The following is an 18,079-nucleotide window of genomic DNA, read 5'->3' as shown; positions in this document are numbered from 1 at the left end:
ACACGTCCAGAGACGTCCTGAGACACGTCCTGAGACACGTCCTGAGACACGTCCAGAGACACGTCCTGAGACACGTCCAGAGACACGTCCTGAGACACGTCCAGAGACACGTCCAGAGACACGTCCTGAGACACGTCCAGAGACACGTCCAGAGACACGTCCTGAGACGCGTCCAGAGACGCGTCCAGAGACGCGTCCTGAGACGCGTCCAGAGACGCGTCCAGAGACGCGTCCTGAGACACGTCCAGAGACACGTCCTGAGACACGTCCAGAGACACGTCCTGAGACACGTCCAGAGACAAGTCCAGAGACACGTCCAGAGACACGTCCAGAGACACGTCCTGAGACACGTCCAGAGACACGTCCTGAGACACGTCCAGAGACACGTCCTGAGACACGTCCTGAGACACGTCCAGAGACACGTCCTGAGACACGTCCAGAGCCGAGGACGAGCTCCAGCTGCTGGGACTCTTCTTCTTCTTCTTCTTCTTCAAATTAAAAACGCTCCCAGCTGCAGTGAACGTGGAGTCAGAGTCCATCATGTTCCCTGGGATGTCACTGATTGGCTGATGTTCTGCTTTGTTATAGTTGTGTTATTGTTGTGTTATTGTGTGTCTGTGCCTCACTATAAAGGTAAATGATGAATGGTTTAGTATTTATAAATCTCTTTTCTAGTCTTGATGACTCAAAGCTCTTTACAGTTCTACATTCACACAGTGCATCTATTAGCAGCACTTTGTTATTCTATGGGGGGGGGGCATTCAGGGTTCAGCATTTTGCCCAAGGACACTTCGGCATGCAGATGGGTCAGACTGGGGATCGAACTGCCGACCTTCAGGTTGGAGGACGACCGCTCTGCCCCTCAGCCACAGCCGTGATCATCATTATTAAATGTCGGAGCTCAGACAAAATGACTCCATCACTTTTTTATTTCCTTTCTTCTTTCATCAACTTTCTCTTCTGGATGGTTGACACATTTCAAAAACAGCGACTCAGCGGTTTCTGATGCAGGTCGCTCGGCTGGCAGATGTGGTCATGTGACGGTCGCCGCTCTGTCTGTTCTGTCTGTTCTGTCTGTTCTGTCTGTTTGTATTTCAAACATTTGTATAATTAGTGTTTTTGTGTTTTCTTTCTGTTTACCTGCACGACAGGTTCTGTCACGTTGTCCTGCGCAAGGTGTGTTTGTGTGCGTGTGTAAGTGTGTGTGTAAGTGTGTGTGTATGTGTGTGTGTGTGTGTGTGTGTGTGTGTGTGTATGTGTGTGTGTGTGTGTGTATGTGTGTGTTTGTGTTAAAACCTCTTCACTTTCTCACCTACCTGTTTACGGAAGCCTGAAGGTGGCAGCTGAACAGTTCTGTGATGTCGTTATAACACGTTTTGTTTCCTCATCATGTTTTTTATACAAACCAAACATTCTCCTCTCGATCATTAGGAGAAAATAATGATCTCATCATTTCCAGTGCCAAAGTTTGTTATGTTATAATCTCCAGAAACTGATGTTCCTCTCCAGATCACAAAAATAATGATCCTTTAATCTCCTTATCAGAACGTTGAATCATTTTTCTGCAAGCTCAGTAATAAAACTATATGAATATTTAAATTCTTCCCAGAGCAGCGTCTCCAGAATTGAATGTTTACAGTTATACAATTTTTTTAATTCAGTCAGATAAGTATGTCAAGGCACGTAGTTAAAAACAAAACATTTTCTACAGTGTATTTTTTAAAATATCCTTTCTATTATTTATTCTTTGTGCTTTGCAGAAAGTCCGTGGGAAGTGATGAAATGATTTCTTGACCCATCATCCCTCAGATGAAGCCACAGGGAGATGATCTGCATCCTGGTGAATCTGGAGCGTTAACGTGAACTCAAACCTCATTTCTCTATGATTAAGTGTAATTATCTTGATCTGTGTTCCTCAGCTCTCGGAGCCTCGGCTGTCATCACACTTAATTTGAGTTCTTTCACTCATTAAAAAAAACATTTTACTGGCCGAGCTCCGTGACTGGAGGCGCTCTGTCATTAACCCTGTGCTCCTCAGCAGCCAATCACAGAAGCCCATCCAGGTGGCTTCTCCGGATACACTCGGCGGAGGTGAGGTCGCCTACGGGCGCTGATTCAGGATCAGCTCTTCCTCCTGGCGCTCTCCATCGGCTGTGGAGGTTGGAGGCTGATCCGAGAGCAGTGTGTGCGCCGCCTGAACCAGCCCGTCCTGTCTGTAAACACAGCTCCACTGGCAGCTCAGCGCCGCAGTCTGTCATTACCCCGTCATGGCATCGTAAATCAAACAGCCCATCGTCCTGGCAGCACGAGAGGCTCCGGCTTTTAACTCAACATTCAACTCCAGGGGGGGGGGGGGGTGAGGGGGGGTCAGACGAGGCGTTGAGGAAACATCGGGACAAACATCGATTGAGGTCGATCGATGTTTGGAGTGAAACGTTTCCCTTCAGCTCGTCAATCACCTGGTGATGAGGTCGATGCCCGGCGGCCTCTGAGGCGCAGCCGTGCACGTGGCTCGTAAACGTGATTGTCGACGGACGTGTATCATCAACTTTTACAGACGTTCCATTTTTCCCATAGTCCTTTTTGGCAGTTGCTGTTTGGAAAAGTCTCGTTGAGACGAGGAAACGATTTCTTTGTTTTTCAGTTTTCTTTTAGTTTTGTAACTGATCGAGTTGTGATGTCACTGATCAGTTCATCGATTTGTCTCCGACGAGAAGTGAGAGGACAAAACACAAAGTCACAAGTCTCTTCATATTCATCACTTTCCGACCAATCACCTGTCAGTCTCAGCTGTCAATCATGTGCAAACTGGACCACGCTAACATGGAGGAGAAAAGGTTTTTGATGTAAAATGTAATCGTGGAAAATATAACGTTGTGTATCTGCTCACAGTCGTCATGATGTTTGTCAGTGAACACAAATAAAGATGGACGACATGAAATCTCCTAAAGCATCTCTATCGCCCCCTGGTGGCTGGTTGCAGTATCCTCCATAACCTCAACTAAGTTGGTTTTGATTAGTTATTATGTTATGTAAAATCAGGACATCTCAATTGACAGCTCACGCTGACTCGTGATTGGTCGGTGGGACAGATTATTTCCCGGAGTCGAACCTCATGACCGCATGTGGTCATGTGGTCATGTGGTCGTCGGTCATGCGGTCATGTGGTCATGTGGTCGTCGGTCGCCATGCGGAGCCGCAGTTAAAGTGGCTAACGACTGCCTCTGATGTTAATTGCTTTTATTTGCAGCAATTAAGTTGATTAGTCTGATTAGAGGTTTGCTAACGAGTGGCTGGTTAATTTGTTTCCTTTGGATAAATAGTCTGATTAGCGTCAGCCCCTCGGATCAGCTCACGCAGAGCTCCTGTGGCTCTCGGCTGATTGGACGACGATTAACTCAACAAGTGAGAAACAAACTTCACGTAACAGAGAAAAAGCTTCGACGATAAACGAAGCCTGGAAACTTATTCAATAATAAGAAATGAATGACTTTGTTTTCTTTCTGTCCACAAAGACCCAAACCACCGGCCTGTTGTTTTCACTGACGAACTGCAGAACAGAGTCAGGACCATTCCTCATCTGAAGAAACTCAAGCTCTCTGTGAAGGTTCCGGACTCTGACAGGTTCCTCAGTTCCTCACATGATGTCTGATGATTAAATTAACAACCATTACTAACCACCATGGTTCACCTGCCCCCCCCCATCACACACTCAGAGGAGGTAATGTGTTTCTGTGGATCGTGCACCTACATGATTTCCACCGTCTGTTATTTGAATTCATCGTCTGACTGTGAATATTGAAATGTCTCCATGGCAACAGCAGCAACATAGACAGGTATCAGCGATGGGGGGGGGGGGGGGGGGGGGGGGGGGGGGGGGGGGGGGGGGGGGGGGGGGGGCTATCGTGTGAAGCTCAGTCCTGTTTCCTGTGATGTCATCGTGTCCTGGTTTAATCTCTGCTTTAACATTCAGTTTCCCTCAGTTTGAATCAATGTGTTCAGAACTGATTCACTTTATTATTTTTATTTTTATTATTATTATTATTATTAGCAGTCGAGTAGAAAATCATTTAGAGCAACAACCACATTACAACTGAATCTGTGTTGTTCATATTTCAGCTCATGTTTCATGTTCAATATAGTCACATGATTCAAGTTCCAGTTTTTATGAGAAACATAAAAATGGAGACAAAATAAAATGTTAAAATAACAATAATAATTATTTTAATTAATATTAATTTCTTTATATTTCTTTAAAACAAATGTCCTAAAATTGATTCCAACTCAAAGATCTTCTCATCAACCCTAAAATCACTGATTCATCATTTTTATTTTATCATCTGAAAATCAAAACAAAATTAACAGAAAACATAGAAAATCGATTCAACACCGTTTAATTTTATTTCATTTTATTTATATTTTTTCCAAATGTGAACACAGGAAGTACAAAGTTTCTTTCTTATTCTTTTTTCAGCGTCAAACAGTGTTAGTGCATTCCATCCTAAAACGAGGAAACGTAGAAATGACAAAGAAGAATAAAGAAGAAGAAGAAGAAGAAAGAAGAAGAAGAATAAAGAAGAAGAAGAATAAAGAAGAAAGAAGAATAAAGAAGAAGAAGAAGAAGAAAGAAGAAGAAGAATAAAGAAGAAGAAGAATAAAGAAGAAGAAGAATAAAGAAGAAGTGCTACATGTGAGATGATGAGGTAAATCTGTCCCAGAAGAAGAAATGAACAGAACAAACAGATGAAGAGAAACACCTTGTTTTTATCTTCGTCATTATTTACACATCAGATGCATAGAATACTTTCAAATCCATTTTTTTACATAAATAACTACAACTTTTTTTTGTTTCTAATAAAAAAAACTTTCACAGCAGTGAAAAGTGAAACAGATCAGCTGCAGCTCTGCCGCAGTGCCGCTGAGCAACCACCGGAAACACACCTGACTTCCTGAAACAGGTCAACAGACGCACGAGGCCGTTGGTTCGAGTCTTTTCATCTCGATCAAAACGTGATGAGACTGAAAACGTGTTTTTATCGAAACTAACGACGGAGACGGTTTAATTTAAACAGATTTTGGGAGAAAAAAAGACGCCCCCTGCAGGACGCCCCCTGCAGGACGCCCCCTGCAGGACGCCCCCTGCTGGACGCCTCTGTCCTCGTGAACCTGAGTCAGTGACGGTTTGAAATCAGGTTTGAACCGTGTTCGTCACAGACGGAGGATTTTTACTTGAGTTAAAAGAAACTTTGAGGGTGAACGTTCTTCCTCCAGACGTGTTGAGCAGATTTCCTGCGACTCGCCGTCCGTCTGCTGTGGACAGACTGCTGTGGACAGACTGCAGTGGACAGACTGCTGTGGACAGACTGCAGTGGACAGACTGCAGTGGACAGACTGCTGTGGACAGACTGCTGTGGACAGACTGCAGTGGACAGACTGCTGTGGACAGACTGCTGTGGACAGACTGCTGTGGACAGACTGGTGTGGACAGACTGCTTCTCCTCTCGCTCTCATCCACTCTCTCTCTCTCTCTTTCTCAGGACGCTGGTTTTGTTTGGCACCAAAAATCGTTTTTTCAGTCAACAGCTGTTTCTTTATTTCTGCCGCTCACACGCGTCAGAACTTCCTGTTCAGTCCGACTCCAACAGGAAGTCACAGTTTGTGTTAAGCTCCGCCCCCCCCCGTGGCTGAGGAGTCTTGTCCCTCTGGCTCCCTGATGGGGTCGTCAGTCCTCAGAGGTGTGTGTGTGTGTGCGTGTGTGTGTGTGTGTGTGTGTGCGTGTCTGAAGCAGTCTAGTCCTCGCTGAGCACGTCCACGTCCTCGCCGGCGCCCCCTTGCTGCGTGGCGGCCCTCCAGCGGCTGACGTGTTGACTGCCCTTCCTCTTCAGCAGCGCCTCTGGAGACTCCTCCTCCAGCTTCTGACGCTTGTGCTTCGTCCGGCGGTTCTGGAACCACACCTTCACCTGGACGGAGACACGGAGACAAACACAAACAAAACGTTACACAACACTCAATTCTGTTCCTCCGTGTTCACGACTTCAGGAATTCTCTGACCTTTGGCCTCAGAGACACAAAGTAAAATCCACATAATTAACTAGAACAGCAGATTTCCCACTTGCATTTTTATATTTCTGTGAAATTTAATATCAACGTGAGAATCATCTTTTCAAGGCTGAGTTAAATAGTTGAATAGTTAAATGTTTAAATAGTTCATAAAAAGAGATGCAACACAAATCAACCAACAGAGACAAATGAACACAAACAATCGCACACACCCACACACACAGTTGTGACGTGTCGCTGCTCAGGACGGTTCACTAACTGTTGTTAGAAAAGAGACGAGTTGTGATGAAGTGTTAAACTGCTCCTGAGGATTTTCTAGTTTGATCTAGTTTGAGAAACATCAGCCTCTGACCTCTGACCTCTGACCTCTAATGTCACCAGGTCATTAATGTCGACACCATCTAAGAGACAGGAGTTTGAGACAGAGGCTGAAAAGAGGAGCAGCAGCGATGAACATGTTTTACACTCATTAAAATCATCAGGAGCTTGAATGTTACTCTCAGAGTCAGGAGGAAGTAATCGGATACTTTGGTCAGGTTAAAGTACTAATGCATGTCTTAGCAAACTGCTTCCAGCCTTTATGCTAAGCTAAGCTACGCTAATCACCTGATGAATCAGCTGTGAAGACGTCTCATGTGACTCTGGGAGAGAACTCTCAGTGAGACCTGTTTCTTTGTGACTTCACGACACACACACGTTGTGTTGTCACTCTGTGGCGTCGTTGTGTTTTCACGACACACACACGTTGTGTTGTCACTCTGTGGCGTCGTTGTGTTTTCACGACACACACACGTTGTGTTGTCACTCTGTGGCGTCGTTGTGTTTTCGATGTGAACGGAAGCTCAGCGTTGGTCGTTGCGAGCGTTTCTGGGTCGAACCAACCCGTCTCCCGCGGGGGCCCAGGTGATTTACGTGTGATTAATAACTGCTGATTGATGGATGGATTCCCCCGCCCCCCCCCCCCCCCCCCCCTGTGAAATGAGATCATAAATAGCTGCGGATGATTCACGTCCTTTCACGGGCGTCAGGGTTCGTATCGCCGTGGCGACCTGATGACAAACACTGAGAGAAGGAGGAAGGTGACTAACTGCTGACTCACCCCCCCCCCCCCCCCCCCCATCATTCCTGGGACCTGGATCGGCTCCAGAGACGAAGTGGACGCTGCGAGACGTTTGAATGGAAACGCTCACTGAGCAAGGCACAAGGCAGGGTCCCAGGTTCCCAGGTTCGAATCTCTCTCTCTCTCTCTCTCTCTCTCTCACACACACACACACACACGTCAGGCTCCTCCTCCATTTCCCATCATGCCTACCTGCGTCTCGGTGAGGCACAGCCCGCTGGCGAGCTGCTTCCTCTCGGCTCCGACCACGTAGTGGTTCTTCTCGAAGGCTCGCTCCAGGCGCAGCAGCTGGGACGGAGAGAAGGCCGTGCGGATGCGTTTGGGTTTCCTGGAGAACGGGCCGTGGAGCAGCAGGTTCTCTGGACTGCTGTCGTCCCCTGGACACACACACAGACACACAATCAGTTAGTACACCTGCACACAACGTCCAGGAAACACAAAGGTCACAGCTGAAGTCTCAGTTCTCGTTCTTCAACTCTTTTATCGTTTCTTCTGAGAACGTGTACGTTCACTGTGACGGGCTCGATGCACCTGAAGCAAAGTCTCCTCCGCCGCCATCTTGGCTCCGGGCATCAGACGGCGGCAGAGGAGGAAGAAGACGAGGGTGACACGACTGATCAGACTGAGGATTACAAAACAACCACTGTGAACAGGAGCTTCTGTTGTAACATCTATGTGTTTACATTGTTATAATTAACGAGGGCATAATGTTAATGTAAATCTATGACTGTTCTATGACTGACTAACCCTATGAATCCTGGGTAACGTGTCCTCGTTTGTTGGATCTGAGGTTTGACTCAACGTCTTTAACAAGAAGATGAATATTGAAATATGTAGCTCGTCAGAATCGGCTGATAACCACAGAGTGGTATTTATGTAAATACTTATTAATATATGTGTGTGTACTGTACAAGTGGGATTTCATCATTTGTGTCCCCCCCCCCCCCCGGTTCATCTCAGTTGACTCTTTACTGATGAGGTGATTTGTTTATCGGACGTGTGGCCTGTGAATCCTGATCCAACGAGACGCCGTCAGAAAGACATGGCCGCCGTCTCTTTGTGTCCTCGCTCGTCCTCACAGCCTCACTCAACATCTGCTTCATTTTTCTGAAACCTTTATTGAAATCTCACGGTAATCTTTCAAAGCAGTTTACATAAAAACAAATCCACGAAAGAACTCCTTCAACCGCCGCCGCCCGGCTGAAAGGAGAACGCCTCGCCGCACGCAAACCAGTCGGTTGGTCGGCGGCGTCCAGCGGTGGACGGGACAATGATGCCGTGACTCGGAGGCCGACACGTAGCCAGCGGCGGCTTGAAGTGATATTCACATGCAAAGTGGGAATCGACTGCGTCTGTGTCTGCAAATATGACGGTTGATTTCTGTTGAATATCAAATAAAACGTGTCGACGCTTCAACGAGTTTCCAGAGAGGTCGTGAGGTCACGGCGCCCGCAGGGTCACAGAAGAGGCTCATTCATATTACAGCCATGAACAGGAGGAATAATAATAATTGTAAAATAGTTATTATAATTATTTGTAAAATGATATAATTAATGTGACATAAAGTTGGTGGTAAAATAGATTAAAGTTTAACTGGCTTAATAGTAATAATCACAATATAAATTTTCATTATGATAGAAAATAAAGTTTTCTGTACAAATAAATAAACCTGAACTAAATACAGTTTAAATCTCTGAACAAAACTGTGAACTGGCAAAAGTACTTCATGGAATCAGTGACACAAGCGAGTACACTGCTAACACAACAATCTGATTCACACGTTTGGTTAAACTCAACACAGCCTGTTGTCGTCGTTAACACACAACAAGTCAGATCTGAGCTCATGTTCCTTCAGGAGCAACAACACTCAACGTCATCTTTCTGAAGGTCGACGGAGGATTTGCTCAGAGGTCAGAGCTTCCTGTTTATGAGACGTTTTGCAGTTTGAATTGTTGTGTTGCTGTTTTCTGTTTCAGACAAACTGTTAACCCGACAAACTTCTTCTGTCAAAAAGAAAAACTCCAGTTGTTGACGTTCCCTCCTGTTTTCAGCCTCTAATGACTTTTAGTTTGAAGGTGTCGACCCTTTTAAAACACCGGCTCATGTTCTGGAAGCAGGTAATGACAACGTGCTGCAGAGTTTACACACTAATGGACCCACAACATGACAACAGGCCGGAGACGTTTGGTGCAAAGGTTCCAAACAACGTTCAGAAAAAAACTGCAGCAGAAGAAAAACTCGTGATGAAGACTACAACTCCCATGATCCCTCACTGCTGCTCCACAACAACTAGCTCATGATGAAGACTACAGCTCCCATCTTTCTTTAAACACTTTAAACATTTAAGTATTTAGTTTTTGCTGAACTCAACATTTTGCTTGTGGACGCGAGCTGAAGAAAACTTTGATTGAACAGGAAGTCTGTGACTGAAACTACTGAGGAAGAGGAGGAGACCCAGAAAGAATGACAAAGAAAGGAGGAAGACGACGAAGAGGAGGAGTTTTGTTGGGGCAGATGGTGAATCAGGGTCCCCTGGCACTGACAAGTCCAGACCTGTTTGTGTGTGTGTGTGTGTGTGTTTTTGTGTGTAACGATTAAAGCAACTGATTAGATTTCATGATTGATGATATCTCCACATTAGCGCAGAACGAGGTTCTCTCAGAACAGAGATGATCCTGAACTTTTTCAAATATAAAAAACTTTAGAATTAGAATCTTATTCAGTTTCTGTTTTTTAAGGCGTCAAGAGCCACAATTGAATCTTATTATAACCAATTATAACTCCACTCATCAATGGATGAACAGAATCAATAAGGATTAAACTTCACTGCTTCAGTCATTTCTCATGAGTTTCAATGTAGTGACTGAACTTGTTCCTGGAACCTGTGACGACTCTTTTCATTCCGGTTGTTGACAATAATCATTAACGTATTCATAATCAGCCTCGTTAAACCGAGTCAACAGCTGTGATCATCTCCGAGTCATTAAAGTTCTTATTACATCTGAGTGTGACACATTTTAATAGATGAGGGTTCAACCCGTCGCATTTACAACAAGAACCACTTTGACTTTAACACAACGGCTTAATGTTGACTGTCGGATTAAAGTCTAATGTTAAATCCAACAAGAGAGGTGAGAAAATTATATTTATTTATTTCAATAAAACTATGAAAATTAAAAGAAGCCACAAGTTAAACTTCCACTTGTGATAACCACCGTGGAGAAATCTGATGAATTTCTTATTTTTATGCAGTGAACTGCGACTTGTTTAAAAGAATGTGTGTGTGTGTGTGTGTTTGTGTGTGTGTGTGTGTGTCTGACAGGTGAATACACATCATCAGAAACTGAACGAGATCGTTACACAGAATAAATTGAACATGTGGACAAAACAGATATTAACAGTGAGGTAACGGCATCACATGGTATTTAAACTAAAGTATATTAACATTATTATTATTATTATTATATCTCAGTTTGAGATGATCAAAAACAATGTGATAATCCAGAGGTTCTTAAACTGTTTATTAACTCAAACATTCAATATAACCAGAAACTGGACAAATGTGGTTTAATGGTCAGTGATTACAGGTTGTATTAGTTTTATTTGAAATTTATGATTTTAGTCAAAATAGTTTTATTGTTGTTTCACTGAAAATGTCAATAACTTTTTTTTATATGATAACAGCAATATGTTATACATCAATGGGTTAGGGTTAGTAGAATCAAATCTTTGACTTTTTATTATTTTAGGAAACTGATAACAGAGAAGAGCTGCTCAGCTGCCGGATGATTGACAGTGACGAACACCAATCAGCTGATAGCACTGGTCTGATCACTTACCAAGAGGTCAAAGGTCAAGAACACTCACAAACTCTGAATTTCAACTTGAAGAGGAAACTGTTTTCTGTGATTTCAACTTTCAACCTATTCATCACTGATCAGAATCTGGGAAAAGTTTGTTGTGTCGTGTGAACGAAGATTAAAACTCAAAGATATTAAATTTAAAAAGATACATAGATTTCCAACATCTATGAAACTTAAAGAATGATTCAAAACAACAGGGATCACAACAAGACAAAGAAATTAAATCTACTTAACTTTTCAATTAGAAAAATTATCAAACTTTACAATAACGTACACACAGGAAGTTGAGCTTTTCAAATTTAAAGTTGAGAGGAAAACAAGGGGAGACTGGATGATAAACAAATAAAAAATAAAGAAAATATGAATACAAATAATGAACAAATGACGTCTGATGTAATAAAGTTGTCTTCCTGTCAGTCTGACATCAGTCACCGTTGAATAATTTAAATAAGAGTTTAATAAAACCATCTTTAAATATTCACAGGTCAAGCTCTCATATCTGTATTTATCATATTTAAAATATAACACATACATCACATGTATGAGTTTTGTTTTCATCCATATTTAGATTTGATTAATTGATATGAAAATGTTGATATCATTTAATGTTTGATTTTTAATCTAATTAATGTATTGTTATTATTTATACCCTTTAACAAAATGTTACTTATAGGAATAACATCATGTTTCCAACTGATTACAATGTTAATAGATCTTAATGTTATTTAATAAGAATAATTATATAATTTATTTATACATAGAATCTCCAATTATTTCTGTGTCACAAATGTTGCAAAACTGAATAATTAAATTAACTTCGAAAATTCTGTTTTTTGTAAATATCAATAAAATTGAACAAGATTATTTTATGTTTGTCACATTACAAATAAAATGTATCAATTTTTCTTGATTTGTCTTCTTGTGGTTTCACCGTTTTACTTATAACTTTACTAGTTGATTAAACTCATTTCACAGACATGAAAAGCTTCAGTTTATATTTATTATAAACCATCATTATTACTAATATAATAATTCTTATCATTATATACACTGAAAATAATCTTGAGTTTACACTGAAAGCACAAATTGTACATGTTTATTTAAGTGAGAATTGAACGTGTGATTTTCATGTGAAACCTCATCAGGTTCATTTTTGTTTTAGTTTGAAGATAAATCTCGTTTAAATTAGATTCCAAAAAAATTTTTACAGTAAGAAAAAATTAACATTTGATCCATTTCTTTTATTATTATTTTTTTATTTCATATAATTTCATTCAAGTAAAAAATTAAAGTTAAAGATTCTTAAACGAACAATAATCAAACACCCGCGATATTAAAGTTGATTCACGGATCTAAAAGCGTCCAAATGTTATTAATGTTCTATTTTGAAATTAAGCAGTAATTTAATATGAGACTCACCCGAACTAATAAAAACAGGTTTTTATAAAGTTTAAATATCAGTAAGTGATGCTGTTTATATAAAGTTTAAATATTAGTGTGTGATACTGTTTAAATAAAGTTTAAATATTAGTAAGTAATGCCGTTTATATAGAGTTTACATATTAGTTTGTGATACTGTTTAAATAAAGTTTAAATATCAGTAAGTGATAATGGGTAAATAAAGTTTAAATATTAGTAAGTGATGCTGTTTCTAGAGTTTAAATATTAGTGTGTGATGCTGTTTAAATGAAGTTTGAATATGTGCTTTAATTTGAATATAACGTTAATCTTTGTGTAATTTGCTGCTTTGACCTGGTTTCACCTTCACATATTTAAATCCATGATTCATCAGAATTTAACGGAAAATAAAGATAAGAATAAAATCACGAGGCCTCAGAATCAAACAAACAGTGATCCCCAGCCTCCATCGATCCATACACACCGTTCATGTAAATACATATAATTAACTATCTATCTGCGAACCCTGACAATCTGTAATAATAAGAAAACATCAGCGGAGGATGCTGCAATAAAGATGAAGAAATTCAATCGTGTTGATAAATATGAGGAAAAGATCTTCTCATGTTATAATAATTATATGAATGAAAAACAAGATCACTTCATTCATGTCAATCAAGTCTCACACGGTCAGAAATCGACAATAACTCTAATCTGATGAGAGATTCACATGAATTTGATGCATATCGATCATGACTGACAGGAGCCTGAACCCCCCTCACCTTGGAAGCGGTGGCCCAGGTAGCGGCTCCTCAGGACCCAGGGGTAGAAGCTCAGCGCGTCCCGGTGCTGCGGGCTGAAGAAGCTCTGCGGGGGGATCTGCAGCGGGTGCAGCGGCAGACCACCGGGGCTCTGCGTGTGCGGCCCGGGCTCCTGGAGCACCAGGTCCGGCCCGGACGAGTACAAAGTCCGTCCGCCGCCCCCCTGGAAGCAGGAGCCGAAGATCCCGGCCGCGGGGTGCAGGGACTCCGGGAAGCGGAGCGCCGTGGGCCGGATGGGCTCGTCCCCGGGGCCGCCGCCGTGGCCGCCCGCCTCCTTCCCGACCAGGGACTCGATGGTGAAGCACTTCTTGTGGCTGCTGTGCTGGAACATGGTGAGAAACCTGCAGCTGAACACGATGGAGCTCGAAACACTCTGCGTCCACTTCCTCGGACTCAGAGAGCCAGCTGCCCCCGGAGAGACATGCCGCTCCCCGGTGTCCGGCCGTGCGTCAAACCCCGCACCAGTCCCGGCTCCTCGCACCTGGAGGCGGCTGAAGTTCACCTGGCTCCGGGGCGGTGTCTGCGGCTCTCCGCTCCTCGACCGGACCAACTCCTGCCAAAGTCTCCGGGGAGCGCGGGGATGCTCCGAGCTGCAGCCGGGCACACAGCGCTGAGCGGCGGGTACAGGTCTCGGGTCGGTCGGTGCCTCCGTGCGTCGGTGCCGCTGCCGGTTGGAGTGAGTCGGTCTCCAGGCGGCGCGCTGCTACCTGCCCTGCCCAGAGGTGCGCGGCGCATGCGCATTGGCGGCTCCGCGCACTGCCATTTTGTTGATGGAGCGAATAGAAGCAGAATAAAAGCTCCGATTAATTAATTCTTCTTTTTATTAAGTGAATGTAGTGACACACTTCTTCTTCTTCGTGGGTTTCCACCTGCAAAGAAACCAACAAAGAAGAAGAAGTTTGTCCCTGAAGTGAACTTTATAAAAAGAAAAGGTTCTTACACTTGTTTTATAAACAGTGTGTGGTTCAGCGTGAAGTTACACAACTTTGTGTTCATCCTACCTGGTTCATATTCATGACGTTAGTTTCAAACCAACCTCAGAGATAAGCCCACAACCTTTCAAAATAAAGCTCCGTAATCAGTTCCATAAGCATTGCAGCTTTTACTTTGTCGAGAACTTTCTCTGTGAATGTTTGAGTCTCAATATGGACTATATACCAATATTTAATTATTAATTATTATAATAGACCATTATAGAGACTGTTTAGTTATTATTAGACTTTTTCATTATTTAAATGTTTCAAATGATTTCAAATGATCCAAATTAATTGTCTGTTGTTTCAGCCCTGGTTCCTGATGTAAAGTGTGTGTGTGTGTGTGTGTGTGTGTTTTGAGAATCATATAATAATTCCAATATGAATAATGTGTTCATGTCGGGGACATTAGTCGCTGCAGCATGATGAAGAGAAGCAGAGAAAAGATGGCGGTTTCCTCTGACCTTTGACCTCAGGGTCAATTGTCTTGTTCTTTGTCAACTGAGCCGTCAGTCAGGGGGAGAAAGACACACACACGCACACACGCACACATGCACAGGTTTGTCTCATATCCTAGCAGCTTTAATGCAACAGATTATACTTTTTTTTTTGATAAAAATAATAACTTGAGTCACTTATTAAGAGTGTTTCTCTTTTTGAACATGTTTGTGTTTGTGTGGTCGGAGGAAACGAGACGTTTAAAGACAGAAACTCATCTTCAGCCTCTTGATGGAAAGTCAACAATCAAAAGAAATTATCAAAGAGATGTAAACAAGTCACATTAGAATCTAAACTAATACAAATAGATGCAGAATAATCAGGAGATTTAAACCAATAGAAACAAATGCAAAACAACCTAAATAATAAAAGTAGATACAAAATGACACAAAGCAACTAAAGTAAAAATAGAGACACAAATAACAAAATGAGGCAAAAAACCCCAAAGCAAAAGCTGACGACCGATGACATCACTGGATCGACCGATGACATCACTGGATCTGTCCCTGGACGCTCGGGGCCTTTTCACGTCAGGGCCCGATGACCTGAGACTCCACGAGACGAAGAGTCACCGAGGAATCAGACAAAGTGAATCGACACGTGTTGTTCGAGCTGGTCTTGTGACTCGTGTCCTGTTCACGTCTCTGACGCCGTCGATCAGACGCGTCCGGGATTCGGACTCGAGCCTTCCTGTGCAGCTTTGGTACGCGGGGGACAAACGGCAGCCCTTTCAGGAGCCTCTAATTGTGGCCGGAGCAGCTCCACAAAGCCCCCCTGCCTCCGGCCTCAATGGGCCGCCCTGCCGGGGCCCATGTGAACCGCCGAGCCCCCTCTCCCCCCCCCCCCCATCCTGCCCCCGCCCCCTCCACATGTTAATTAATAGGCCTCACTGGCAGATTTGGATCCCGCTCAGCTTTGATTGAAGGCGGCCATTAGCATCTATTAATTTAGCCTCTGGCGTTTTATCGCCGGCTCTGAAAGGAGGAATTAAGTGGAGCGAGTTATTGTGAGGACTCGGGTGTGAGGCTGAGTTAAAACGTGATTATTGTCCCCGCGGCCCGGAGCCAGCTCACCGCTGCTAAGCCCTCTTGAAAGTGAAGGGCGCCTCCTCTCATTAGCGCCCAACAAGGGAAAGATATTAACAGGAAATAACTGCAAATTTCTCTTTTCCACTTTTAATCTCTCTTCTTTGTGTTCCGGGTGAAAAGGTCACAACGAGAAGAGGAGCGACCAGCAGCCACAGCCATGATACAGTCGATGAAGAGGCTGCACAGCTCTAATGATGAAGAGGAGGAGCGAGCAACCAGCAGCCACAGCCATGATACAGTCGATGAAGAGGCTGCACAGCTCTAATGATGAAGAGGAGGAGCGAGCAACCAGCAGCCACAGCCATGATACAGTCGATGAAGAGGCTGCACAGCTCTAATGATGAAGAGGAGGAGCGAGCAACCAGCAGCCACAGCCATGATACAGTCGATGAAGAGGCTGCACAGCTCTAATGATGAAGAGGAGGAGCGAGCGACCAGCAGCCACAGCCATGATACAGTCGATGAAGAGGCTGCACAGCTCTAATGATGAAGAGGAGGAGCGAGTGACCAGCAGCCACAGCCATGATACAGTCGATGAAGAGGCTGCACAGCTCTAATGATGAAGAGGAGGAGCGAGCAACCAGCAGCCACAGCCATGATACAGTCGATGAAGAGGCTGCACAGCTCTAATGATGAAGAGGAGGAGCGAGCGACCAGCAGCCACAGCCATGATACAGTCGATGAAGAGGCTGCACAGCTCTAATGATGAAGAGGAGGAGCGAGCAACCAGCAGCCACAGCCATGATACAGTCGATGAAGAGGCTGCACAGCTCTAATGATGAAGAGGAGGAGCGAGCAACCAGCAGCCACAGCCATGATACAGTCGATGAAGAGGCTGCACAGCTCTAATGATGAAGAGGAGGAGCGAGCAACCAGCAGCCACAGCCATGATACAGTCGATGAAGAGGCTGCACAGCTCTAATGATGAAGAGGAGGAGCGAGACCGTTTCTGCTCCACTGAGACAGAAACTCTTAAACTACGTGATTCTTTCATTCTACAATCATCAGGAACAAACTGGGAGCTGCAGTCTTCATCATGAGTTAGTTGTTGCGGAGCAGCAGTGAGGGATCATGGGAGTTGTAGTCTTTATCATGAGTTAGTTGTGGCGGAGCAGCAGTGAGGGATCATGGGAGTTGTAGTCTTCATCATGAGTTAGTTGTTGCGGAGCAGCAGTGAGGGATCATGGGAGTTGTAGTCTTTATCATGAGTTAGTTGTGGCGGAGCAGCAGTGAGGGATCATGGGAGTTGTAGTCTTCATCGTGAGTTAGTTGAAGACTACAAGTTGTTGGGGGATGATGGGAGTTGTAGTCTTCATCATGACTTAGGCGTTGTGGAGCAGCGGTGAGGGATGATGGGAGTTGTAGTCTTCATCGTGAGTTAGTTGTGGTGTAGCAGCAGTGAGGGATCATGGGAGTTGTAGTCTTTATCATGAGTTAGTTGTGGCGGAGCAGCAGTGAGGGATCATGGGAGTTGTAGTCTTTATCATGAGTTAGTTGTGGCGGAGCAGCAGTGAGGGATCATGGGAGCTGCAGTCTTCATCATGAGTTAGTTGTTGCGGAGCAGCAGTGAGGGATCATGGGAGTTGTAGTCTTTATCATGAGTTAGTTGTGGCGGAGCAGCAGTGAGGGATCATGGGAGTTGTAGTCTTTATCATGAGTTAGTTGTGGCGGAGCAGCAGTGAGGGATCATGGGAGCTGCAGTCTTCATCATGAGTTAGTTGTTGCGGAGCAGCAGTGAGGGATCATGGGAGTTGTAGTCTTTATCATGAGTTAGTTGTGGCGGAGCAGCAGTGAGGGATCATGGGAGTTGTAGTCTTCATCGTGAGTTAGTTGAAGACTACAAGTTGTTGGGGGATGATGGGAGTTGTAGACTTCATCATGACTTAGGCGTTGTGGAGCAGCGGTGAGGGATGATGGGAGTTGTAGTCTTCATCGTGAGTTAGTTGTGGTGTAGCAGCAGTGAGGGATCATGGGAGCTGTAGTCTTCATCACGAGTTAGTTGTGGTGGAGCAGCAGTGAGGGATCATGGTAGTTGTAGTCATTATCATGAGTTAGTTGTGGTGGAGCAGCAGTGAGGGATCATGGGAGCTGTAGTCTTCATCATGAGTTAGTTGTGGTGGAGCAGCAGTGAGGGATCATGGGAGTTGTAGTCTTTATCATGAGTTAGTTGTGGCGGAGCAGCAGTGAGGGATCATGGGAGCTGTAGTCTTTATCATGAGTTAGTTGTGGCGGAGCAGCAGTGAGGGATCATGGGAGT

At 44.0% G+C, this 18,079-nt stretch overlaps 1 protein-coding gene across 1 annotated transcript; it reads right to left on the bottom strand.

Annotated features, from left to right (window-relative positions):
- Positions 1-4,481: 4,481 nt before the first annotated feature.
- emx3 (empty spiracles homeobox 3) lies at positions 4,482-13,917 on the bottom strand. Its single transcript, XM_062393971.1, has 3 exons — positions 13,224-13,917; positions 7,373-7,557; positions 4,482-5,960 (listed from the first exon to the last, which is right to left on the bottom strand). The coding sequence occupies exons 1-3, from the start codon at positions 13,591-13,593 to the stop codon at positions 5,790-5,792; spliced, it is 726 nt and encodes a 241-aa protein (XP_062249955.1). The 5' UTR covers positions 13,594-13,917; the 3' UTR covers positions 4,482-5,789.
- Between the last annotated feature and the right edge of the window lie 4,162 nt (positions 13,918-18,079).

This window comes from Platichthys flesus, chromosome 8 (genome assembly GCF_949316205.1).
Source record: "Platichthys flesus chromosome 8, fPlaFle2.1, whole genome shotgun sequence".
NCBI lineage: Eukaryota > Metazoa > Chordata > Actinopteri > Pleuronectiformes > Pleuronectidae > Platichthys > Platichthys flesus.
This window is presented reverse-complemented; position numbering and strand designations above follow the sequence as displayed.

Bases quoted from the DNA above. Each gene is read 5' to 3' on its own strand.
- emx3 (XM_062393971.1), bottom strand. From the start codon at position 13,593: ATGTTCCAGCACAGCAGCCACAAGAAGTGCTTCACCATCGAGTCCCTG. The intron at 7,558-13,223 runs GTGAGGGGGGTT...GTGTGTGTCCAG, and splicing joins CCTGGGCCACCGCTTCCAAG to GGGACGACAGCAGTCCAGAG. The intron at 5,961-7,372 runs GTAGGCATGATG...GTCTCCGTCCAG, and splicing joins TGTGCCTCACCGAGACGCAG to GTGAAGGTGTGGTTCCAGAA.